This window comes from Centroberyx gerrardi, chromosome 23 (assembly GCF_048128805.1).
Source record: "Centroberyx gerrardi isolate f3 chromosome 23, fCenGer3.hap1.cur.20231027, whole genome shotgun sequence".
Taxonomy (NCBI): Eukaryota; Metazoa; Chordata; class Actinopteri; order Beryciformes; family Berycidae; genus Centroberyx; species Centroberyx gerrardi.
In genome coordinates this window covers 9366505-9393283 of record NC_136019.1, presented here as the reverse complement: position 1 = coordinate 9393283, position 26779 = coordinate 9366505, and the positions used below count along the sequence as shown (strand labels likewise).

Below are 26779 nucleotides of genomic sequence, written 5' to 3'. Positions count from 1 at the left end.
AATACCACAATATGTTAAATGCTAGTTGGTTTACAAATACATACGAGAGGCACTTGAGCTGCCTAATGTCCCACCATAATCACTAGCTATGCTAATGAGGTCACTGATTAAGCAAATTAATGCAAATATTTCTAGCCAATATAGTTGTTTTCACGTAGCACATGGGTGGTATTAATATGAACTCTGCACAGCATTAAGAAGATCAGTTTGTCTTCATTAATACACAAATTTATGCAGTAAGGTGCACCACAATCTACTCAAGATCATCTACTCTATAGGGGGAACCTGTGGTTTAAGTATGACGTTTCTATCATGCATTGTTCTTGAGTTACTGTGTTCAAAAGACACACACACACACAGATGCCACCATCACGACAAAGTCCTGCATGTGCCATGGTGGTGGGACATAAAAATGAGCAGTCATGTGTGTGATGAATGAGCAACTAAAGTCTTCTGTACTACTCCAGACTTCTGTGCAACCCCTAAACCTTTCAAGACAGACCTGTAAATTATCAAATTCATTTTCCCTACTTTTCCAGACCAGTAAGAACCCTGTAACTAGGCTTCTGTGCTTTGGCAATATCTTATTAGCAGCCTGATAGGGCCATTAAACCGCCAAGCCAACTCATTGGTAGCTTACTTTGGCATGGTTACTAAGGGGCATGCGTGCCAAGGTCAGTGAACTGGTATGAGACAGGGACAAGCATTCGTTCCATTCAGACCATGAGCAGTAAGAGGATGTCCTGACTCTGGGCTTTCAAGTGGGAAGTGAGAGTGATATCACTGTTGGCTCCTCGACTATAGAGGTGCACCGATAATATCTGTAGTATTGGGATCAGTGCCGATCAAGCCAAAGTGCTGGCACTCAGACTGGCAAATGTAGCTGTGCTGATACAGATACTTTAATGACATGCGCTTCGGTGCAATATGAAACCTTTCCAGCGAGAGGAAAAATGTCTGCAGAGTGACAATTCTTTGAGGTCAGTGAAGATGATTCTAAAATTGCAAACTGCCAGCTGTGCCAAGCTAGGGAAGGTGTCTCTGGCAGCGTTGGAAGTGGAGGAAAGGTGAAGCAGCTGCATCAAGCCAGCCAGAGACAGCCAGAATAATACCAGAGGTGAAGCGAGTCTGGTTTCAAAATAATAGCGTAAAATTTGCCACTGCCACTTTTGGAAAACAAGAAGAATTGAGTTACGTTGTTAAAAATACATACTGTGAGCAGGACTTTTTGGAAAGAACAATTGTATTTTCATTCACCACGGATTCCTTTATTTTCACGTTCACCTTTTTTGACTGAAACTCCTTTTTTTTTTCTTCTTAAGACTGGTAGGTGAAGGTGACTCATGAGAAAATGCTGAAATGCTGTTTGTGAAAAAGTTTCCGTTCATATTGAAGAAGCTATATTCTTGAGTCTTTGGTATCTAGCCTATTTTCTATTTTACTATTGAGTATCAGTGTTATTGTCTTATTATTTGTTATTTGATGGAGAATTGATAAACAATAGTATAATTGCAAAATTATATCAAATTAATAAATAAAAGCAATTGATGCACTTGTTCCTGAAATTGTTTTAGAATTTGTTGACACTAAGCAGCATGAAGGGCTGTTGAGTCGTACTTTGTTTGATACTCGTATCAGATCTAAAAAATTGGTATCGGTGCACCTCTACAGTTGACCTAACACTTAACACTTATCAAAATTGTTATTTAACCTTTATGTAACCAGGCAGGTCACTTCAGAGCAAGCTCTTCACACCTGGAGTTATGAATGAGATAACGTTATCGCAGAAAAAAGTTCCTGTCCCAAGTTGATATTTATTCTATGTATGACAACACAAATGCTTCTTATGAAACAAAATGTGCACATATACTTAACTGCTGGTTGAACGGGCCCCCAACACACACACACGGTTTAGTCTGAACCTTATTCAGTGCAAGGTCTGAACAGTGATAGAGCACTTTTGAAGATCTTCTTCAGAACTTCTAAGAAGTTGGTTTAGCAACGATGACAAAGGGATTAACTTCCCTAAAGGAGAAATCCATTCTAAAACACTGTTAAAAAAACAGCTATTGGCAATATACCTTGCATTCCCGGGTCCATTTTGTGGTTTGGTGGTGAATATTTCTTATTCCCACAAATAACTGGCCAACGCAGACAACATGACATCAGGTTGAGATATTTCCAGCGCAGCTACAATGGAGCTTAATAAGAGAAACATTTCAGACGATCTAAAACATTGGTGGTAAACGTCAGGTTTTGGTGTCAGTCACTCCCCCCCCCCCCTTTGATATATCTGGAAACCCAATTCCCGATATACGATATACGTTCAGTATATTTTTGCAGCCCTAGTACGCGCACACGCACACGCACACGCACACACACACACACGCACACGCACACACACACACACACACACACACACACACACACAGATGCAGCTTAGCCAGACTGACACTTCAATTTCTCAGAGGCTGAACACAACAGCAGCCAGAGGGTGACAGGGCATATTTTGGTGGTAGCTCATTAAAACCCAACACCTCAAACCAACAGCAGATACCACTCTAACACACCATGTGAGACTCTGCACTAAATCTCCCCCCCAGGCCTCTTTCACAGAACACACACACACACATACACACTCAGTGTGCATCCCTTAGCAAGAACTATGTGTCAAATCCAAACCAGAACTGTCACTGGACAGCAAGATGCACACATCCACTTCTCTAGAAATCAGAAGGGAGTTCATGCAGTGAGATGTGGGTACAAGCTTATAATCTTCGGTCTAGCGGGATTCATACACATTTTCAATTTCAAATCTGTACTTCAGGCTTTAATGTTTGACTGGATTTGAAGATTTTGGCCAGTGCTCATTACAATGTATGTTAATAATGAGTGAGCAATATGACAACTTTACGATAATGGTCAAGCAGGCTAGTGGATTCTATCAGATCAATGTTTGGGTATGACAGTAAGATTTTCCTTTTCAGTTTGTAGTGTTTTTGCACTTGTGTGGCACCAAAAGCCATCTAAGCTATGCAAGTTGCCATGTTTGCGAAATGTTTGGAAAATAGTATGCAAAACTGCTTTCATTTTGTCACCAAAAGTGGTTATCCCGCATGCATTTGCTGTGAAATAAAGTTAAGTTGTATTTATAATGCTGCAAACATGTAATATCAGTCCATGCGTCTGTTGCTGCAAAATGTGAAAAATTTCAGAAAGAACAGGGGAAAAAAAACAGTGAACATACATTGAGTGTAGCTGACACATGGTTTCTCATTGGTCAATTAGGATAAATAAATGAACTTCTGTCATAGAGCATAGGCCAATACATGTACACATCTGCTGTGGCCATGGTGCAAAGAGTTGTGGAAAGCTAGAGAGGAACAGTCAGGGAAGGTATGGCATCGTTCCTTGACAGGTACCATGACATATGAGGTATTGGTGACGGATAGGGATGTCAGTTGCTATGAATAGTGCATCGACCACCCACCTCCATATGCTGACACACCAACACACATCGGCACACACACACACACATGATGGGGGGTTGATTGAGAGTGTGAACCCAGACTGCCGTTCATTCTAGGATGTGTTTGACAGCTGTGACTGACAGTCCAAATAGCGCTGAGGAAAAAACACACATCAACGACTGAGGGTTCAGTAGAGACCAAAATACACACTCCGACATGTCCTCAGCACTGTGTGTGCCAGACTCCACACACTCGAAAACACACATGCACTCACTCCGGCATGCGCACAGGTTTTGCTCTATTGCTCTTTCGCTCAGGCATGTGTCTCATTCCTCTCTAATAAATCAAACAATGCAAACTTGAGTTTTGTACGTCTACAATTTATCCATGCCAGGGTGCCTGAGTGACAACTGTGGATACAAGGATTAAAGAATGACTGTTTTTAAATGGTGAGGTGGAGAACAGTAGAACCTCATTAATCAGAACCTCAGGCTACGTTTACATTTAGGCATTTAGCTAACACTCTTATCGGGAGTGACTTGCAGTGAGTGATCGGTTAGGTGTTTTGTTTCTTGCTAAATGATACATGGGTGTTAATGGACACACTGCCTGTTCTGAGGATCGAATCTGCAACCTCTCAGTTACGGGACAGTCTCTCTAACCATTAAGCCACAATGGCACACGTCTAAGCTATTGTACTACAAAACTCATTATGGTATTAACATGGCATTATGAATAGTATGAACACAAATAATAGCTTAATTATGTGGAATTATTGGAGTTTCCTTGTTGATGCATGAAATCAAAAAGTTACAAGCTGCATGATGCAAACATTTTTGTAAAAGTAAAAGTGGGGCTCCAATTGAGAAGAGCATCCCTCCCCAATAATGAGACGCTGTAAATCAGACCTGATTGCCCAAATTAAATTCTGGTATCACGTACGGTCACTGGCAAATCCTCAATGCGTACATGAAGTGACGAATCAAAACTTAAGAGCAAAATCCCAAACTGTCTCCTAAACAGCAGTGACCAAGTGCCCCATCCTGAGCAAGCTGTACTCAAAAACGATGACTGAACCTCTTCGCCACCTCCGCCCCAACCAGCAACCAAGAGGAAGAAATTTAGCTCCGAGGAGTGCGGTTTACAGATCTGACATCTGAACAAAAAGTTACACGTACTTACAACATTTTGAAAGCACAAAATTAAAATCAAAACTAGAGTGCTTTATAAAGGTTCGTAGGCGACTTGTCTTTGGTTAAGCACTTTTATGTGATGTTTTCCTCTATATTTTAGACACACACACACACACACACACACACACACACACACACACACTATCCCTTGTAGACCTAGCTCTCCCCACAGGAACAAAACACAACACACACATGGGTTCAGAAGCCATTATTCATGTGCTCAAGGTCAAGGGTCAGGGTGGGACCTCTAGGGTGAACTGGCAGCAGTGTGTGCGCGCACAACCGTGTGTGTGTGTGTGTGTGTGTGTGTGTGGCCTGAATCAGATTGTATTACCATACAAAGATGGGTCTGACTTTAACAAAAGCAGAGTGCTGAGGCAAGCCCTTTTCCACTCTTTCTAACTATTCTCTTTCTTTTTCCTCTCTCTCAAAAGAGGAAGCGAGCTGGACATTTCATTTAACTGTTAGTTTCATGTTTATTTCAGTTTCAATAGCATTTATCAAGTGTATTGGCACTTTACAGAGGAAGGAGCTTAAAAACGGAATATTTAAAAGTTTTGATGCATGCGGATGTTCAACATGTATTCTCCATGATCGATGTGAGCAGAAATTAACTGGGCCAGCACTATGCAGTACAATTTAGTTCAAGTTCACGTCTTGGTATGAAAAGGGTGATGGATTTGTTCAGAGGAAGCTTCAATCTAGAAACTAATTAAATCCTGCTTTTTCGCATGTTTGTCACAGTTACACATCAGGGTAGGTCAACTACACTGCGATGGAGGCCCTCTGTGACTATGTAGCCTGACTGTGTGTCCGAGTTTGCATTTAAACACACACACACACACACACACACACACACACACACACACACACACACACACACACGTACGTAGGTAAGGGCCCCAGGACAGCACACGAAAACACCAGAGTGAGGGACAGAAGAGGGGTGGGATAAGGGATTAGGCCTATAAAAGGTGTCTGGTTTCCCTGCCTGAGGGCTGATAGCAGATATCACAACTCTTCTGAGTGGCTGTACACCTCATTATCAACACCGTGCTCCCTCACAGCTCACACTGGCCTCCACAGCCACCGGCCCTCTCAGTGACACCAAATATATGAAGCCTGCTCTGATCAAAGCTGAATAGGAGGCGCTTATATGCCGAGTTACTGCAGAAAAACTTCCTGTTAGCAGCATTTTCATTAACTCCCCTATTCATGCATCTGTTGAGCAGTTATACTTACAGTTGTACCATTGCAGGTTGTTAACATCAAACGCTAATGCTTAAATCAGGCGTGCCCAAACTTAACACGTTACAAAATGTAACGCGGGCGGTAAGCCTTGGGGCCAAAAAAACATTAATAATAATAAAATTGGACATTGGCTTGACATTTAGAAACCTAACAAGTAGGCCTAGGTATTAGCTTTTGTTATTATGGAGTTTGGTAATATGCCTTGTAATTATCAAGTCATCTCAATATCATCCCTCAAATACAGCTAATTAAACCGGATCAAAAAAGACAAATCACTCTCTCCAATATCATTTACTGGAACCTGTTGAAAGGCCAAAAGAATTTTGAAGAGGACCAGCTTATGCCCGCAGGCCTAAATTTGAGAGGCCCTGCCATAAATCAACACTATATGGAAGATGAGGAAAGCCTAGGATTAGGTCACTATGCTCCTTGTAAAGTTATCAGTGTGTGGCATGTTTATTCAACACTATCAAGGGAGGAGAGAGTGAAACGAGTGGTAATTTGTCTAGCCAAGCAAGTGTGTGTGTGTGTGTGTGTGTGTGTGTTGTGGGAAGGGTGGATGGATAAGGGGACCCAAGGCGAAGTGAGAGAAATTTTGAAATTTGAGCCCGCTGGCTACATCAACCCTGGCAGCCTATTGAGAAATACCTGCATCCTGATGTCACAAAACCCACACACACACACTGTTACGCTGGCTACGCAACTCACACACCATGCATAAACATCAGCCTTTCCTTAAACACACACCAACTTCCTTAACAGCGCTGTGCCAGTCTGTGTGTGGCCTGCAGTGCGGGTATTACGCACACGTCTTTCAGGCACGTATTCAATCATTGAGAAAAACCTGTCTACGTGTGTGAGTGTGCGGCCAAGTTTGGGCACTAAACCCGTATCCTCAGGCAACCCTGGACAAGTGTGGCAGAGAGGGGGGTGGAGGCGAGAGAGAAAGAGGGATATAGGGGAATAGGGGACACACAGAAACCACGACAACCGAGAGAAGTGTCTCGAGTCAGACGCTGCCCTCTGCTCGCTCTCTCTGTGCTCGGTGCCTGGCATGTGCCACCCTGCGAGCCAACAATCACAGCAGCCAGCTAGGAGCGGCGAGGGCAGAGTCAGAACAAATATTCCCACAATCCTGCCTGTTGGCAACGTCCCTGTGGAACGTCCACAACCATCCACGAGGGAGAGAGAGGGATAGGGATGTTAAGAAACAAAAGGAGGATCAGTTAAGGAGAGAGAGAAGGGCAAGATGGAAGAAAAGAGAGCAGGGCCACTTTGGGAGCGACATGAGAGGGAGAATAGAGGGATACAATGAAGGAAGATGTGATCAGAAACACAAAAAGCAAGAAAACCGTAATCTCCGATAAGAAATGAATAGGAATTTTCTGTCCGAAAACTGAAAGCCTTGTGATCCTCTATAGCTAAATGGATAGAGTATAACTAGAGTTGGTTAAGTTCTGGCAACTTTGGGTACTGGGGGGAATTTTGAGGCGACTTTGGAATTTTTGAGGTAAATTTAGGAATCTGTGGAAATTCTGGGAATTTATACTGTTCATTTATTTTGGATATTTAAAATTTTTTCTTTAATTCACTGTCTGTATGCCCGTATTTCACTATGAGACACTTTTGAGATCTCATAGTGTTCAGGACAAAAAATATTTTAAAAAGGAGAAACCCAATAGACATGATTCCATTTTAAGGTAGCGTATCAACTTATTTATTTTTTTTATAACAAAAGCCACTAGTGTCATATTTTAAAAGAAAATCATTTCAAAGGAGGCAAAGAATCCCAGCTTTCTCCCCTCCTACAGGTTAATAAAATAAGTAACATAAAAAAAAAAATGTGTTGGCCAGCTTTCTTTCTAGTTACCATCTTCTGATGAGGAAACATCCGGATGAGTAGGCTACATCTTCTGAGTCACTTGTATTGCATCTATCTTCACTGGCTCAAACAGTTTAAGATTAGAGTATTGCAACCAATTTCTCCACCCTTGCATTTGTGAGTCTGCTGCTCTATGATGGCGGGATATGAAGAATAGCAGCAGCAAATGGGGGAACAAGTCTTCAGAAGCACACAGTCTCTTTCACCAGGTTGATGTTGTGGCGTTGCTGGGAGCATTCCCATATTTCACATGCCATCCTTGGTTGTGAATTTGGCCAAACATCTGAGCACCGTCCCCTCATCAATATGAGGGTGGCATGCCAAGACTGTTATACTATAGGCTGAGGTTCTCTCTTCACTAGACAGTCTATGTACCTTCCCAGCATGAACTGGTTGGATGCAAAAGCCATGTTTTTTCTGAATGAAATCCATAACTCCTCTGCTTTGAGCAATAGAAATGATGGCAATGTACCACTGATTTTATCCTGCAAATCAGTGAAAAGCCTCAAGACATCAGGCAAGAGTGCCTCATCCCCCTCCACCTGGTCAACGCAAGATGCAATTGGGGAGAGAAATGCCAGGCTGCTCAGTATTTGTTTGACACGCCTGCCCTGGTATCAAGTGAGAGAGAATATGGACAGTTGTAGAGAAGCACATTTGAATTAATATACAAGTTTTTCCATCTGTTTTAAGATTCCCAAAATGGAAAATTACGAGAGAAAGTTGCCAAAGATTAACTGGAATATTACCTCCCTTATATAACACTAACACTGCAAGGGTTAGGGGTTTGATTTCCACTGGGACCTCTGATGCTAAAATTGTTTGCACTTGTGGGACTGAAAGGCACTTTGGATAAAAGTGTCCACCAAATAGCAAATACAACAGCACACAGACCAATGTCAGAAAAAAAAAAAAAGGGGGGGGGGGGGGGTAATGTTTCCCCAACTCTTGCATGAGAGGATACACGCATGGGCAGGAAAGCAAAACAACAAAGGGAACTCACTCCTCATCTTGACTAAGTTAACTGACTGCTGATGAGCTGTCTTACCCGCTGAGCTGACTGACTGCAGATGGCAGAGGTCTGGTAGCTGCCCCGAGACGCCCCGCTGGGGGCAGAATCAAGGGCAGGGCTGCTCAGCACTGTGTGTGTGTGTGTGTGTGTGTGTGTGTGTAGTCTGGTAGAGTTGGGTGGGTCACATCAGTCTGGGCTTGCAAGTGCATGCGTACATGCACAGACACACACACGCGTACTGGGCACCAGCTCCATCTGTCTTTGACATGGGAGAGCTTAATGACAGAGGCAGAAAAGCCAAAGAAAAGGCTTCCTCGTTCTCTCGCTCTCTCTCTCTCTCTCCCTCCCTCCCTCCTCTTTCTTTCCCTCCATCTCTCTCCCTTTTGACCGCACTCTCCAACATCAATGCTCCATATGGAGCTCTCTGGACAGACTTTTTAAACTCGTCTTGGCCTGGCACTCAACCAATTAGACATTTAGACGCACACTCACTTGCACAGTAACTGTACACATTAATGAGTCAGTGTAATCTGGCACACAGGCTGGAACATACTGAGCAAATGCATACTGCATTACTCATGCGCACCTATAGTATCATGTCCAAAAATTTGATACAAAGCAATGATATTCCAATGCCTCCCTATAGTGTAGCCAGCCTGAAATCTCTGTGTGACAATGTACACACACACAAACACACACACACACACATCCCCTTGATGCTTGTTCCATCTTTTGTGGAGTCTCCTCTGTGAATCCCACAGCTCTGATTCTGTGTGTGTTCTCTGACTTGCCTGCCACCTGGCTCCATTCAGTCTTCAGATAACATGAGTCCTAAATTGGGTTACTCCGACACTTCTGATGCGTCACAGCGGATCTACAGAGAGGTTAAAATTGAAGTGAATTGCCTCAATTTCAAAAATTCAATAGAGAACGTAGTTGGTACTACAGTGCACCAGATTAAATCACTTCACCCCTGTCTGATAGACCTCATGCTCCAGCTTATGAGTCCAAAAAAAAATGAAATGAAACTGCTCGCTGTACAAGTTTGATCTGGGTGCATTTTAAGGGGTTCGGGGTGATTTTTGGGCCCACTGTTCTCTATTCAGACAGATGTGATGCTGGAAACCCCGGAAGACTCAAGGGCTATGAAGCAATGCTTTATCACACCTTAGGCAGGTTATGGAGAGAGACAGCAAGGGAACCACTTCACTAAGATACCAGCTACATCCACAAAAACCCAACAGCCTGGTTTCAGCCAAATGCTGGTTAAATTTGGCTGTGGCCATTTAGTTTGTCTACTCCACCAGCAACCACCCATTTTTTGAGGTCCTATTCTCTTCTAAAAGTCTTTAATATTGTGGCTGGTGAATTTTTGTTTTTTTGCCCTAAATACATCTTTGGATTCAGAAGAATGACTGCTCCCCTCTTGCATATTCTCTCTGATAAAAGACTATGGCTCTATGAACAAGCATGATTTCAGTATTACTTTTATCATCCAATCCCACTAGGATGCAGCTGGAGAAATGTATGCACATAAAAAAACCATTGGACCTTCAAAACCAGACTTGGAAATGGCAAGTTTGCATTGTGATTGGAAGTGTACGTAATCTGGGCACAATCCAACCACAATAATGTTTACAGTTTTATGATAAAAATCAGACCAAAAAATGGTTGAGTACCTGGCAAGGTTTCTGGTGGAAAAGACCAACCTCTTGAAAAAGAGTCCCTAACAGCTCACTCATTGTAAGTCTGCTCACTCATATGAGCAATGTAAAGGGATGGAGATGAAAAACAGGAAAAAGTCATGCAGACTCTGATTTAAGTAATTACAGCCGCAGGAGACGCGTAACGGACATTTTCGGGCCAAGCGCACACGCATGGCAATGTGATCTCATAAAATTAGGCCTTTATGATCAGATCTTAAAAATCGCACTGAAGTGACAAGTGTAACCATAGCCAAAGACCCACAAAGACTGGCTGGAGTTTAGGGTTGAGACGGGTCATGTGCTCGGGGGAAGCTGTCAGGCAAAGAGAGGGGACGAGGCAAGGGAGCCATGAACCCTCAATGAACCACCCATCCCCGCTCCCTCCTCCTCCTCGCTCTCTGCTGAGCTGATGACTCATTGTTGGAAGGAAAGGGAACCTAGAGGGACAGAACGTGGGGAGTCAGGACTGACCGCACCAACACAGTCCAAAAGCCTGCCAGCTTTATACTTTACATTGTCCATCTACTGATACTGTAGCTGATGCTCTTATCTAGAGGAACTTGTAATAAGTGAGCAGGTAGCAGTTCAGTGTCTTACTCAAGGAGGGCTGCTGATGGCCGTCCTATTACGAAACAGTCTCTGTAATAGGGCTGAAAGATATTGACAAGTTTTTCTTGTCATACATTTTTTTAGAATTTTAACATTTTTTAAAGAAAAGTTATTTTGTTGAGATGACAGTGTGCAGGATTTACTGAGTTTGAGTATGATGAAAGGTTTTCCCAATATTGTACTTGATTCATGGGCCAAAGTTACCCAGAGCTCTAAAGTACCTTGTTCGGAAATCCATTTTGGACGCCCCTCTCTCTTAAGCAATTAATTGCAGCCTCTGTGATTTTGAATTTGCAGAAGTTCATATTGTGATTTCGTTTTTTTCCCCTGATTAATTGTTCAGCTCTAGTTCTGATTACGCAACAGTCTATCTAACCACTAGACCACTCTGACACCTGAATCCTATGCAGGTCACACTGATCACTAGTGACGGTCAAAATATATACACGTAAATCATAGTCAAGTTAAGAAACACCTTTCCATGTTGAACTTTTTCGATGATACTCTTGATTCTCGTGGGGGGAATTCTCTTTTCGATTCACGTCAGAGTGCAGCGTCTGCTACAGAGCAGCAGCCCTGGAGCTGGTAGGGTTTCAGTCTCTCGCTTGAGCACACTTGAACAGGAAGGATGCTTGCCATCACAGGGCTTGAACCCAGGCCTTTTGGTTGAAAGACGGTCTAACCTCCTCACCCTGCCACCCTGTTGCCTTCCTACCGAATGTCTCATTCATCTTGGTCGAGCACTGGTCACATTGTGGGGAAAAGTTCCTGTGTTGTTGCTTTAATTAACCAAGAAAAAAAACTAACATCACATGTCAGCATTGCTCACTGAAACCACAACCACTACAAGGTGCTTGACAGCTTGCACCCGTTGGTTTTGATGGGGAATACCAGCAATGCTACCAGACGGTTCGTAGGGTTGCTGAAGTAGAAAGTTTCCATCATAATGTGACCAGCGCCTGGCAAAGAAACCGAAAAACTAAAATCAGAACTGTCAAGGTGTACCTGTCATTCCTTTGACTCTTGGAAGATGGGCAGTGGGGTGGCCCCGTAGCTACAGATGGTCCCTTTACTAAAAGGACACAGGCTCAATCCCCAAAACAGCCAGTGTGTCCATTAACACCTGTGTGTCTTATAAAAGTATTCTCCAGCAAGACACAGCAATCCCTACCTACTCATTCAATGTTAAGGGAAACGTTTGTAGCAGCGTTTACAGTGTGGATGCAGCAGAGCAGCGACAGCCAGACTTCGTTTGTTTGCGTCAGTTATGGGTGAGCCATGCATCAACTGGACAATATGTTTATTTAAAATATTTTAATTGGTTTTCCCCCCCTCATTTTTTTCCATTCTAGTCAGTGGCTTCAATCAGGAGACTGAACTCTTGGCACAATAAAGAGGTCACATTATATTCATTTATAGACACAGAGCTGACGAGGCAGACAACAAACTAGGCTACAGAGCAACTTCAGGAAAAAAGGCTGTCATTGGTTTCAATCGGAAAACGGACATTTTGGCACAATGAATGAAGAGATCATATAATGTGTTGATTTTCTGTGTCTTTATTGTGTACAGATATATCCGCAAGTCAAAATGGTGTGTATCCGTGCTTAACAGACGCAAGCAGTCTGGGAAAAACAGACAAATGCTGCCCTTATGGCTCCCACACGGCGCCCGCACCCGGTGGGCACAGCAACATACACGGAATAAAATAGCTTTGTGTCAACTCCAACATACGCACATCTAAAAACCGGATCAAAAACGCGTCTGGTGGACACTGGCCTAAAGACAGTCTGGATAACAGCCTCGGCTAAATGCATTAACTTCAAATGTAATTGGCCATAAGTAAGCGGAGTCTCTCTCTCTGGCCATCTATCAGTTCAGTCCGACTAACCACTGCCTTGCCCTGCCCTCGCCTCAAACCACCCTAAGGACTGACTGCACTGCAACGAGACAAAAAATAGAATTCCTGGCAGAGAAAGACGAGAGAGAGAGACAGAGAGAGAGAGAGACAGAGAAAGAGAGAGACAGAGAGAGAGAGAGACAGACATTATGAGAAACCTCAGTGACCTTTAGCCCACATGTTGTGAGATCCTCAGCAACCCAACTGCAGAGGCTGTGGTGTACATATGTGTGTGTATATGCCGCTTGGCAATGAGTTTGTCACCTCAAGCCTGCTGTCTGGTTTCAATGTTGTTGTCATGACCGGAGGGGGGAGGAGGGGGGGGGGATTTGTTCCTGCTACTTGTTCCTCTTCAAAACCCACTGTCTCTTCCATACTGTCTACTCTCGTCATTATTAACTACAAGTCAAAAGGGAGGACCCCCTGACAAGAGATGGTTTCCCAAATCTCACCCACACACGCTCTGAATTGTCTTGAAACAAAGAGCAGAGGAACAAATTATTCAAACGAATTTGCCATACAATAGAATAAAGTGGAATGTATCAATTGTTCGTGATTTTGTGCAGGGTGGGGAATGAACACCTATTCTAATAATCTAGTTGGCTGGTAAAACAGTGAAACTTTGCTGATGATGTTAAGGATGAACTAGTCACTGTGGCCGTTGGATAAAAGTCAGTTTCCTTCCATGAGCTCATGTGAAACCTCACTTGCATTCTTCAACAGTGCTTCCAGAACGATGGCAACGGTAGAGAACACCAAAACGCAGCCACAAGTGTGAGATGATCAACCACAACATGAACAACCCTCTCCTCGAGAAAAAGCATTGTTTCCTCCACCGCAATCAATAGAATGTTCCACAAACTGACACACATGTCTATTACTTCATTGTGATTCTAGGCACAAGCCAAAACCTCCTGATGTCAACAGCCACAGGAATGCCACCAGGCGGATTCTTCAGAAAAGCTCTCTGGCAGCCTTAGTAAAACAACAAGACAATGCAAAGAAACGTCTGGTAGATAACGGTGTGCCTTTCCTGGAATACCCACCCACCCCTCCTGCTCACTTCTTTTTCCTTCAATATTTTCCTGACACTCTTGATAACTCCTTCTTGAGCCCTCCTATCTCTTTCTGAACCTCTGCCTCTGCCAGGGGGGGAAGCAGGCTGTTAGTCTCTCCGGGCTGCCATCACCTGCCTGGGCAAACGCCAGCAGCGGTGTCCCTGGAGGCTGGCTTGCCGAAATCATGGGCTGAATTTTGGAATATGGGTTTGAAAACTGACACACACTGAAAGCCATGAATTGTGAGGTATTGGGGATATTGTTACAGGAATAGTAAAACATTTCTTTTCCACAAGAAGGATTATTAATTTCAAGAAAAGACAAACAACAAACATGAGACAGAATTTGAGAGAAAATAAAATGGATTTAATAAGGCCCTACACAGAGCAAAAGCAAGGGAATCTGCGTAGGATCCGTGCACTGCTATGCTTAAATTAGCCTCAATGAGATAAACAAAGATCTGGCAGAGCCAATAAGACACAGCCTCAACAAAAAATGTCAATACAAAGGCCTGTATGGGTTAATCAACAACACAGCTATGCTTTCATCAGAATCATGACCCATTTAGCTTTTACCTTCAGAGAGGGGAGTGAGAGACATTCTGTTCTGAGATTGTCAGCAGAGCCTTTGTATGGTGCCACTAGTCGTCCCAAGGCTATAGCAACATCTCTTTCAAAAAAGGTTGGAACTATGGGCTGGCTTACTGCTTTGCCACTCCCTGCTTATCTAATGCGGCAATAGTGGCAGTTGCTTATGGCCCTGGGAGGTGTGGTTATCAGGGGCTTTCCCAATACGGGAGATCCTGTGTATTTTAGTAACCATCCTCTGAATGGAAGAACAGGCCTAGCGTGGTTGCAGGATAATAGAGCATTCTGACAACAGCAAGACACTTGACAATGCTTGTAAGCTCTGACAACCACAGTCGGGAATAACGAGGCAATTATCTGAGCCAATAGCATCAGAAAATAAAGCTTCTCTCTCTAAGCCGGTCTCTCTGGCGAATTCTCCCGGTAGCTTAGAGCAGCATATTCTAGTCTTATAAAGAGGCCTTGGCATGACTCGTTCCCCTCCTATTAAAAAGACGACTTCCAAAAACAAATCCCCCTCTCACCCCTGGGGGAAAAATAAAAACAACAACCACCATGCTCTTCATGCAGAAAAACAAAAAGTGGAAAGGAGAGAAGGAAAAACACTCAAAAGAGTCAACAGCATTCAATCTAATTTTTTCCTCTCGTTTGCAGTTGCTCCAACATAGGAACTGGGTTTGCTCGCTGAAGAAGCTGAATGAAAGCAAACAAGAGTCAGAAGGAGGGGAATCAGTTCATGTTTTCTGAATGAAACATCCTGACTGTGGGGGTGCGGCGGGGGCAAAAAATGCTGACACGGTAGAAACCACCATTCCCTTGGCAATGTTGTAATCGTTCCTAACAGCAAAGGAACAGGGGCAGGGAAGGGCAAGCGCAGGGCTGAGGAAATTCTCTTGGAAGAGGAGAGAGAGTGCGAGAAAAGAGAATGGGCCGCTCCAAAACAAGAGTCAGCGGAGAAGATAGCCTACTTCCACCGCTGTCTCCCCTGCCTCGTGTTAGCTTTCTGTCTCTCCCGTCCGCTCGCCTGCCTTAGCCGAGCAGCGGAGCCAATGCCAACAACAACACCATGAGGACTTGGGCCTCTATCAAACATGACGCTGGGGCTGTTTTCAAAACCACACTGGCTTTAGATTTACATCAGAATGTTCCGTCTTGTCCTCCCCGAGCAAATAGCAGCAAGGTTTTGGGAGCCCCAGAGATAAAAGTATGAGCTCAGCCTAATGCATTCCTAGCCTTGCACAAGTAAATAAATGCCCTCTCGCCACGGCTCTTGCATAAGGAATCTAACCCCCTTATCAGGCCCCGGGCTTTGGGGAATTAGGAAATGCGAGCCCCCTCTCCATCCGCGCACCCACATGAAAAAGGTTAATCAAATACATGATCGATACAGGGAGCCACTTGCTCCGAAAAAGCAGGAGGGGAGTCCAAGTATGGAGATATACCATGGTGGGGCTAATTCACAATGACAGACACCCTCTTCTGTTCACACACACACACACACACACACACACACTCATATACTCTGGTTCGCACACACTCCAGCATGTGGCTGAGGACCAAGAATGAGGAGTGCCAGGCTGGAAGTGAGCCAAGTCAAATTACTCAAAAATGTGCATTTCTATCCCCCTGGGTTTCTCCTGTGGCTGTTCCCCAGAGAGAGAGAGAGAGACGGAGAGAGAGAGAGAATGGAGGGACAAGAGAGACAGACTGAATGGGGAAACTAGAGAATGAAAGAGAACAAGACACTGAGTCGACTAGGGCGTGTGGTACTTTATTAAGAGGCACATCACCACTCGACCAAACAAGTTGAATCTGAACCCTGAATGAAACTATAGGCTTCGGGGGATATTTCAATCATGTGAAGTAATGGATACGCATGAACTTCCAATACAATAGGCTACTGTATGCATGTGAATAAATCCCCTAAAGATGTCTGGCGGTGGCACACTTGCTTTGGTGCTTTGCCTGTGACGTCTGTACACCCCCCTCGCTTCCAAAAAAAAAAAAAAGAACCCCTCCTCCTCCCACCCACACACACCTTTGAAGATTTTCACAGCTCCTGGCTGGATATGGGGCAGCTATGGAGACTAAGGGATCCTGAGGTGACACACAGATCAGGTTTTTACCAGCTTGTATCGCCTCCATCGTTAACCTATCCATCAATGCTGCTGCTCAGGTAGAGGAGGATCTGTGTCTGTGATGTGTGTGTGTGTGTAAGTGGGTGGACATAGGAGGGGTGGAGGGTGGTGGTGAAATCGGCATCTCTTTTAACTCTAGCCCTAGCCTCCGCCATCATAAAGGTCAGCGCTTCGACATCTGCTCCTCTCTCTGAACCTCTCCTTTCATAAAAGGGGAGCGGGGAAGAGGAGAGGACCCCAGGGAATGGATGCACGCGCACACACATACATACACACACACACACATATTCACTCTTGTGTCTGGATATTAAAAAAAAAAAAAAAAAGACTCACACTCTCTTCCGCATACACGCGCACTCACTTGAACACCGTCAACACAGCCCCAAAGCAAAACCCACACGCTTGTACGTCCGTGCTAACAAATACAAGCACGCACGGCTTGTCTCTCAAAGACAGGCTCAGTGGTATCATTACACCAGCAAAGAGAGGCTTGCCTTTTGGCCCGACAGACTCCACCGTTCATTTTTTTTTTTTTTGGGGCGGAGGGGTGGAGGGAGAGAGGGGAGAGCTAAATGGAATCCCGTCCCCCAGGGGCAAAGCAGAGGCAGCACTGTGTTGAAATAAGTGATTCATGCTTTTATCATCCCAGGTGAACAGTGCTGCTCTTTCAGCTATCACACTCACTTTCTCTGGCAGACGGAGGAGAGAAAAAAAAATTAAAGCAACACTATGTTTTTTTTCTTATTTGTTTTTTTCCCCCCTACATTCACGTCTGTGTTCAGAGATATTTGCTGCTTTATCTTATTGTGGCGTTCTGCGACGTTCTGGATAAGACCAGGCTATATTTGGAGAGATAGATTTGTGTAGTGCAGACAAGCAATAGGGGGCTTGACTGCACACGTTTTGTTGGTATCACATACACACCCAGGACTGCAACAATTTCGGTGTCGTCCGTTATATTGAGTATGTAGGCTATCAATTTTGCTCATTCACTCATGTGGTGTGCTGTTCACTGTGCAACGTGGCTACACTACAGTACTAACTAATGTGCACAAATACCTAAAAAGAAAAAAATCCTGCTCACGTAAGCTGACGCGCTTGACAACGCAGCAGTTCGCCAAGTGTTATTCAAACGAGGTTGGCCCGCTAGCTGTAGAGTGTAAATCCTGCCTTGTGTTTCCTAGTCAGTCTTAGAAACCAACTCTTCGGCTATTGCAGGTGTGCTACAGTAGTTGGGATGGTCATACACTAAAATGCAATATACTGTATATAGCTAGAAGTAGTTAAAAAGTAAAAGCAAAAGTTTTTTTCATTTTAAATTAGTCGTTCAGAGTAACTGATGAAATAATCAACAGATTAATCAATAATTGTTATTTGCAGCCCTGCACATCCAGTATCCAACAAGTGAAGATGGCGTTCAGAGATAGAAAGCACACACTTGATTCTTTATTGTTGATGTAAAATAGTTTGCCAGCCAGCCCATCCATATTAAAGCTGAATAGGGTAAAAAGAAATGATAAAATGTATGTATGAAGCAACGCGGACAAAAACATGGCCTACAGCGAAACTCTAAAATGAGAATTCTAAAATTAGAGTAAATGCACTTTTTAATGCAAGTGACTAATAGGCTACAGCTTCCAATTCAAAGGCATTCAAAGTCTCTACATAATAAACTATCAATGCTGTTGCAAGAGGGCCACAATACCATAACATGCCCATGGTTTTGGAGCCCCTCCCTGTGTAAACCCAGACCCATTCAGAGGGTGTGTGGGGGCAACGGGCTGTGGTCAGACTCTCTGTAGCCTCCAACCGTTGCTGTGATCACGGTCTGCCACAAGCTAGAAAAGACCCCTTATGGCACTTTAATTTTCTGTTAAACCTCTCTCGCCCAAGCACGCACCCACCCCCATCTTCCTCTCAAACACTGACCCCCACTCCCTCCACCCCGCTCGCAGAAAAACACACACACACACACACACGCCCAGCAAAACACACACACATACACACGAATCTGGAGATATCATCTGGACAGGTGGCCAGCCACCCAGACCTGACCCGCCTGCCCTCTTGCCTGCTCCCTCCCTCTGCCTCCGCCCCCCCCTCTCTCAACTGAAATCAGTTCAGGTCTGCTGGAAAGCCCCAAATGAACATGCACAGCCACCCCCGACCCCCCTTCTCCTACCACTACACACACACACACATACACACACACCTCCTCCAACAAGCCCAGCAAATGTCTGTCACCCACTGAGCTGTCTGTGGGGATTATTGCCTCGACAGTACAAAAAAAGGCTTGTGCTTGGCTAATGTTCAGGCAAATCATTTTAATCAGATAGGGTTTACTCCACAGACTGATCTTAGTAGTAAAGGCAACCCTTAAATAAGCCTCAGCTCAGTCCAACACAGCACTGGATCCAGGCAATATACATTTTATAAAAAATATGATTACATTACTGATACACTCCATGTACAATAAAACAAAGCAGCACATTTCTGGTTCACAAAAAAAGGTATCCAAGACATTCTCCAACCGTCAAGTCTATGTACAGTTTGAAAATAATCAATTTCCCATTAAAAGCCTTGGCTGACACAGAATTATGAACATGAACTAAGCATGGGAAACAGTATTCTACTATCTCTCTTCAACTGAGATTATAAAACTTTTAATATGAAACCGACTTCCATAAAACGCATTTCAGGAGTTGGTATTTAGTCAAGCAGCTAGTTATCTAAGAAGTGCCCAGACAGGGAAGACATATTCAAGTTCTTCGGAGCAGCAAATTTCACACTCATTCGACAAGAACCGTAATTGTGAAACTACACCAATGGCTCAGGCTGATTCTAGGATTTGTACCTGGATGTTTTTCAGTGAAGATTCAATTGATCACAAGCACACATGGTTGTGGGTGTTTGGCTATAAAGCTAACGGTGAATTGTGTCCTTAGATGCACTCCGCATCAAACGGTAACCAACGTTGGGATCGGTTTTGTATTATTTACTCAACGAGCAGAAGAAGCACATCGCTGTTTAGTAAACACTATTTTCTATCACTATCGTCCGCTTAGGCAACTAGTCATAAAAAGTACACGATAACCACGGACAATGACTGCTGATTGAAATTGATGGCTCTAAGCTTAAACATGTAACGTAAGCACTGTGAGTAGCGTCAAAACTGTCGCATGGCGTCAACAAATGCAGTCAACATTTTAAAACACTGAAAAAACCGATGCCTTGCTGACAAAGCCGCAACGTGTTTCAGTCACATATCGCTAGCTAACGTCCATTATCGGACAGCTAGCTGTTAAGTCGTGAATCAAATTCATAACGTGCTGTCTGGCTAAATAATGAACATGTTAAGAAAACAAATGCAAGACTGGGGATAAAATGTCTATTTCACTGTAAAGCCAGTGGCAAAAAGAATGAGGGCACATTAATATTAGTTTGTTTTCCGACCTATGCCACACTGGTTGTATTTAGCTCGCTGGCTAGCTTGCTAGCTAACGGCTCGCCGTTGTCTGGAAAAGACCACCGAGGGTGAAGTATTGCTTAGCTGGGGCTAGCTCACAAAACACCGCACTGCTTTGCAGCAACAGTCAGTTCAGTCAAGTAACGTTAACTGGTGAAAGAAAAACACTCGTACGCAAATACATTCAAATAAAGAAACGACTTCTGGTGACTAAACCAATAACCAAACACCCACTGTGTCCATGCTACTGCACATGGACTAATAACAGCCTATTTCATGCCAATAACTTGCATTCTCCTCAACTCCGCTCCCCACCACCAGCCCCGAATCTCAGACTCACCCTGTCACAACAGGCGCCATCTTCCACAAACTCTCACCAAAACTCCAATACTCGCGATATCCTTTCTCTCCCAGCCCAACAATCCGCCGAGACAACAGAAGCAGACTGGAGGTACAGGGACGAGGGAGAAAGAGAGAAAGGGGGTGGGTGAGGAAGACAGAAAAAAAAGGGGAGGCGGCGGGTAGCAAGAGAGAGAGAGTGAGCGAAAAGGGCAGACGCCACAACAACAGGCGTGGGAAACTTCGAAGATCGCGCGAGGCTTGGAAAACTCTCACAATAGACGAGTACAGAGGGAGCGCCCCTTATCGCGAGATATGCGTGTAGCGGAGTAGTTGTTTATCTTGTGGTGCTGAAATACTATTCCCACGTGTTTACCGGGTAATAAATTACAGCACCGATCGGTTTGGCAAACAACGCTAGTGGCGAGGAAAGCCTCAGTTTTCCCAGGCTCACACAGACTTTGTCGTATGCATTGTGTCTGCTCACGGAGTGTCTGAAACACTCAGTTCAGACAGCTGGATATAATTTCCGCAACAAAAAAAATCGCCTTATTTTATTATCATTCCCAATAGCATATAGACAACAAGAATTAGAGGCGACGGGACTGCGAGGACACGCTGAGTTGAGTTTATAGGAGGAATTAATGGAGGATTTCTGCACACCAAATTTACAATTCCCTTGGGTAGCATTGCAGTTCCTGTTTAGAATGTGGAAACAATGGTGTGAACACATGTGAATGAACCATACAAGGCAGATTAGTGCATTGCCATCACATTGGGGAGTCCCATGACCACCCTCCTCACAGCCCAAACCTCAGTCAAAGTACAAGGGAGGCTATTATTTAGAATTATCATACTTGGGAACGAGACATAGGCTATGAGCTTTTTTCTTTCTGTCGCCATTGCTCTCTCTCTCTCTCTCTCTCTCTCTCTCTGTGGACCCTAAGCCGAAGTGTATTCAAAAAGGTTATGTTGTTATTTACACTGTCATCCCCCATCCCACACATGCAGTCTTTCTTGTGTACCTGGGAGGGGTCAGAAAGCTGTAAACCTTCATGTAGGTCTCAATCCCCTGTGTCTTGTTGTCTCTCCAGCCTTCATTTGAATGTGTTTGGCCTCTTTGTTCACCTCACAATCACATCTAATAGGAGTTTTTAGCAACTTCAAAGAAAAAGTGAAGGCTCTCGAGACCACACTGATGGCCAGTCAAGACTCTCTGCCCATAGAAATTGTGTGTGTGTTTGTTTATGTGTGTGTGAGAGAGACTTATGCAAGGGGGGAAAAAATGGTAGTTGGCTGAAGCAAAAAGAGAAAAAAAAAAAATACAAAATCAATAGTTGGTTGATTGCCAGATCTGCAACAATGTTAAAATGTTTTCGAATATTTGAAACTACAAGATTGTTTTATCATATCTTGCAAGTGATGTGCCTGACTGGTTATGTTTCTTTCAATATGAATCAAGTGCAGCTCAAGCAGTCCAAATAACGGAAATCATATTTGAATAGATTTTTTACCCACTTTCATCCATAACAGATGAACTCTCAACCTTCCTGCAACTGCAGGTCTGAATCAACACCAAACACTTCTTTGTATAATGTAGCAGATGTGATTTCCCCCAGTGCACACTATATAAATCTACACATTTCATATTTTTCAGAGGCATAATTCATTTTTATAGAACGTCACTGCTCTGCCAGAAAGAAAGAGGAAGAAAAGGAGAGAGAAGAGAGTAGCAGGGGTGAGGTTTTGCATGAGAGTGTGCCTGGCCCGCGGCCCACACTATGAAGACACAGAGACGAGGACCTCATCCTGCCCTAAACCATTTTTCCGTTCCCTCTCTTTTTTATAGTCAGCGGAGAACCTCCAGTTACACTCAGAGTTGAATGGGGAAGCGTAAAGTTTCCTCAAATGTTTTACAGCTGAACACAGTAAAAAAGACTACACAAGTGCAAGTACTTTTCAGAGAAAAAAGGAGCGAGGGAGAAAAGGAGGAGAAGCCCTGCTTTGAGGACATGTTAACTTTTAAATTTAGGGGAGGCGTATTAGAAGTTTAACAACAACTGGATCTGAACTTTGACCTCTTCGGCTGTTGTAAAACTCATAACATGTTTTTATGGGCGCTCATACACATGATTTAAGGCTTCCTTGAGGCTCTTCTTGTAATTTTCATGTCTCTTTCTTCCCCTTGCTTTTGCAAATGTGTGTGATTTTTTCCAAGTGTTTTCAAGAATGTGCTCATGGGCAGCACAGAAAGTACTCAAATGTGATGAAGAAGATTACATTTTCCAAATAAACCAGTTTTATTCAACTCAATGGGTACTTGGGTGAGTAAGCAGCTCCTGCACTCGTCTCACTCTTTCCCCGCGCCTTCGTGCCCCTTTCTCTCATAAGGCGTAAAACGATTATTTTTAATGGAGAGGGACCATCTCTGGAGCTCAATAAAGAAAAGGTAGGCCGCCAATTCAAGCAATCATGACTAAGCCACGAGCCTCAGGTCTATAAATCCACTCACTTGACTGCTTAAGCTCATTGCCCAAGAGAAAGAGAGCGCGCGATAGAGAGAGAGAGAAAGAGAGCAAGCCCTCATCCCCAGTGTAAACGCCACTCACCAGCAGATCATCCCACTTTGTGTTATCTCAATATGGATTTGTAATAGCTGGCACACATTCTTGTTATTATATGATCGTCAGTTTGTCTAATGTATTGTTTATCATTTGACACCAGCACTGGAATATAAAAGGGTTTGGGTATCACTGAATGAAGCAGCTTGGTGATTGGTGTTGAGCAGATTGACAGTAAAGTCATAAGTCTTTTCTTTCTAAGCTGAAATAGTGAAATTAACAAAGAGTGGAAGTGTTTTGTTCGTTGCTCCAGAAAATTTTCACATCCAGCTTATCCAGCTTAGCCGAGCCACTACTAGCACTTATCAAAAAAAAAAAAAAAAAAGCCAAATTATTTTTATCTGCAGATTTGAGGGCTGAAAACGGAATGAGAGGGAAAGCAAGCCAATTAAGGAAGTGCAGTTGCAGTTTCCTGATTAGCAGCTCTTTGAAACAGACTCATTTGATGCAGCGAGAGGGTTGTGAAACTTCCTGAAATGAGCAGACGCACCGAAGGCACAGTCAGAGTGAGAGGCAGCAGCAGACAGAGAAAGGTGGGCCGAGAGACACTGGGTCAAATGTTAGACTGGTGTACAGACATTTAGACAGACACACAGACACACAGACAGATAGACAGGGACACACAGGATCGGCAGGCTGCCAGACAGATACAGGCAGGAAGTCGGCGTTTGGCGCCTCATGCCACCCGCACATACATTTCCCCGGGTAAACAAACTCAACTTCTCCAGCCGAGCAGCAATCAGAGCCACTTGATAATATCGTATTCCCTCAGTGAACATCACAAGACCAAGAGTCACATATTTATCAAGTCTGGCTGGTGTGAGTCTGAGTTCACAGCAGAGGGAAGGGCGTCCCTGTCTGTCCATCCGTTATGTCCATCTGTCTTGCTCTCCGGGCCGCACGGGAAAACCCAGGGGTGGAAGAGGGCAGACAGTTTGACAAATGGGAGGGACGATCGGTCTGGGAGGGGCGCGCCCTCTCGCTTCAAAAGACCCCGCACTCCCCTCTCGCCCTCCGTTCAAAGGCTCCTCTCTTTTATCACATGACTGTCACTGCAATTAGGTCCCAAAGACATCACGGAGCCCCGGCTGCCGTGTCAAAAAAAGAATGACAGGGTGATAAGTTTGCAGACCGTCGGGGGAACTGAGCGCCTGTTTTGCAAGCGCTCTCTTTTGAAAGAGAGGGGAATCGGAGGTGTGAGGAAAGAGACGTTTCCCCTTTCCTGGACCCGCATGGTTCACTTCGAGTTCACGCTGCCAAACTCTTGCGGGGGTGAGAACTGCACAGGCACGCTATTTGGGGACGTGGCGCAGCCTGTATATGACATATGAAAATAAGCAATATGATATGACTGACTTATACCTCAGTGGCACTGCAGACACCTAGTCTACCTTGTTGGCGGTTTATGGCCTTAATGAGAGCCTTTATAGTCTGCCCAGTCAATCTGACGACTGATAACACAACCACTTCATGATAAAGAAGATGAAATCAATCCACGCTATCCCTCATATGTATTTTTACAGCCTTTCACATTGTTGGAATGGGTCTGGGTTATGAGCTTTCATAACCATGACACAATCACAAGGACCCATAAATCCATTAGCGCGATGCTTATCAGCAGAAGCAACAAGTCCAGAATAGATACAAAAACCCCCAAAACCCAACAAGTTTCCTCTATTACCCAAGGTGGGATCATGTCAGCTTTGCAACCAAGGCCATTTTCGAATCATCCTGCTGTAAGGGTTGTGTGTGTGTGTGTGTGTGTGTGTGTGTGTGTGTGTGTGGCAGACTGTGTTCTCATTTTCACTCGAGGGAAACTGTTTCATAAAAAGTTATATGAGTGTGGTCTGGGCTGACTTGGCTCCGTCTCTCACCACTACCTTTCAGTTCAGCGCTTGCCTCGGGGTTTTGTTCTTTGATTAAAAAAGCAGAGCTGATCATGAGCTCTGAAAATATGCCTGATGCGTTGTGTTATGGAAAATATACAAACAGCCTCATGCTTGTAAACTGTTCCCTATTTGAGAAAAATGGAGCATTGTCAGTGAGTGGTAGTAGGTCAGTGGAATTTGGTTTAAATGAAGCTAATCTTAAACCATAACCTTTGACTTTCTGTATATCCACCACATTAAATGATAAGATTTTACTAGTTGATGCCCAGTCCCCACATTTCTAAAATTGGAGTCCATGTTAAGACAAGAATGGGATATATTATGTGATGGGATATGCATACAGTGAGAAAACTAACCTCTTATTTTACTTGTATGTGTACTTTACATCCATTTTTCTATGATGATGGGGAGTGGGATCCTACAGTAGATCAACATTCTTACTCTTTATTAGTATAGATGTACAGATATATAGATATATATAGATATATGCACAGATATATAGATATATGTATAGATAGATGTACAGATTTACTCCCGAATCATAGTTTTGTCCCTGCTACTACAATGTTCTGATGAAGCTAGAGTAAAGATTGATCATTTAGATGTTCTTTGAAAAATCTGGAGGTTTCCTAACAGAATAGCCAAGCAGGCTTGTGATTTGAAGTTTGCTGGTTCAGATTCTCAGAACGGCTGGGAAAATGCGGTTGGGGAAAATGAACTAGTGACGCTCTCCCATCCCTCAACAACTACCGCTGAGATCCCCTTAAGCAAGGTACATAAACAAGCCCCTGTTGCTCTGGTGTGGCTGTTCAGTGGCCAGCAGCAGACGACTGAGGTTGTGCAGAGCAGCACACAAGCCTGAATGTGTGTAGCTGTGTGAATATGAAGCAGGGTGTTGACAAAAGAAACGCACACATACACAGAACACCTTCCATGGATGATTGAAGGTTTAAGAAAATACTGCCAAAATCCAAATCCAAAGAAAGCAAATATATCTTTTCATCATTTGTTCCCATCACGTATCAGAAAATCCTAATTTTTGAATCCTGTAAATGTCACCATTCCTTTTATATGTCTGAAACATCTCACAGGTCTAATAGCATCAGACAAGTGAGAGAGATACAACGCAGCCAAGCAGCTCAAAGCGTACAAAGAGGAAATCTGTGTTGATTTGTCTTTGCATGCTGTCTCTGTACTTTGCACTCCATCGGCGCAATGGTGACTCAGCTGTGATGCAGCCAGTCGCTTTCACTTCTGGACTGCTTCACTCGATGCCTTTTACTGTGAGTGACATCTATGTTCCACCTCGGAAAATCTGAGTCGATGCATGCAGCCCATAAGATCTGCGCAGCCCTAAACAAAATCTCTTGACCCTTTTTGAACGCGCACGGATCCAAAGGATGATTTATGGTAGCCATACGGAGTATAGGCTGTAGGAATTCTCTAACCTCAACACAAGTTATTTTGTTTGTTGTCAGGATGTGGTTGAAACATCATCTTCTGAGCCTCTAGATTCGGTATCGCGGTCGGCTAGGCCCAGATCCAATATTTTCGGAGAGGTTTTGTCCCAGCAAAAAGAGGCTAGTAGAAAACTCCAGAATTCAAAACCATAAGAGAATAATCAGGAACAGGGTCAAAAATGTCATAACAATGGAACC

At 43.9% G+C, this 26779-nt stretch overlaps 1 protein-coding gene across 1 annotated transcript in view; it reads right to left on the bottom strand.

The window, feature by feature from the left end:
- The window catches only part of rbpjb (recombination signal binding protein for immunoglobulin kappa J region b), a 52220-nt gene extending 31525 nt beyond the window's left edge, over positions 1-20695 (bottom strand). The window contains exon 1 of the mRNA XM_071908113.2: positions 20613-20695. Within this exon, the coding sequence (XP_071764214.1) occupies positions 20613-20632 (20 nt within the window). The 5' untranslated portion in view covers positions 20633-20695. The remainder of the gene's footprint in view (positions 1-20612) is intronic.
- Between the last annotated feature and the right edge of the window lie 6084 nt (positions 20696-26779).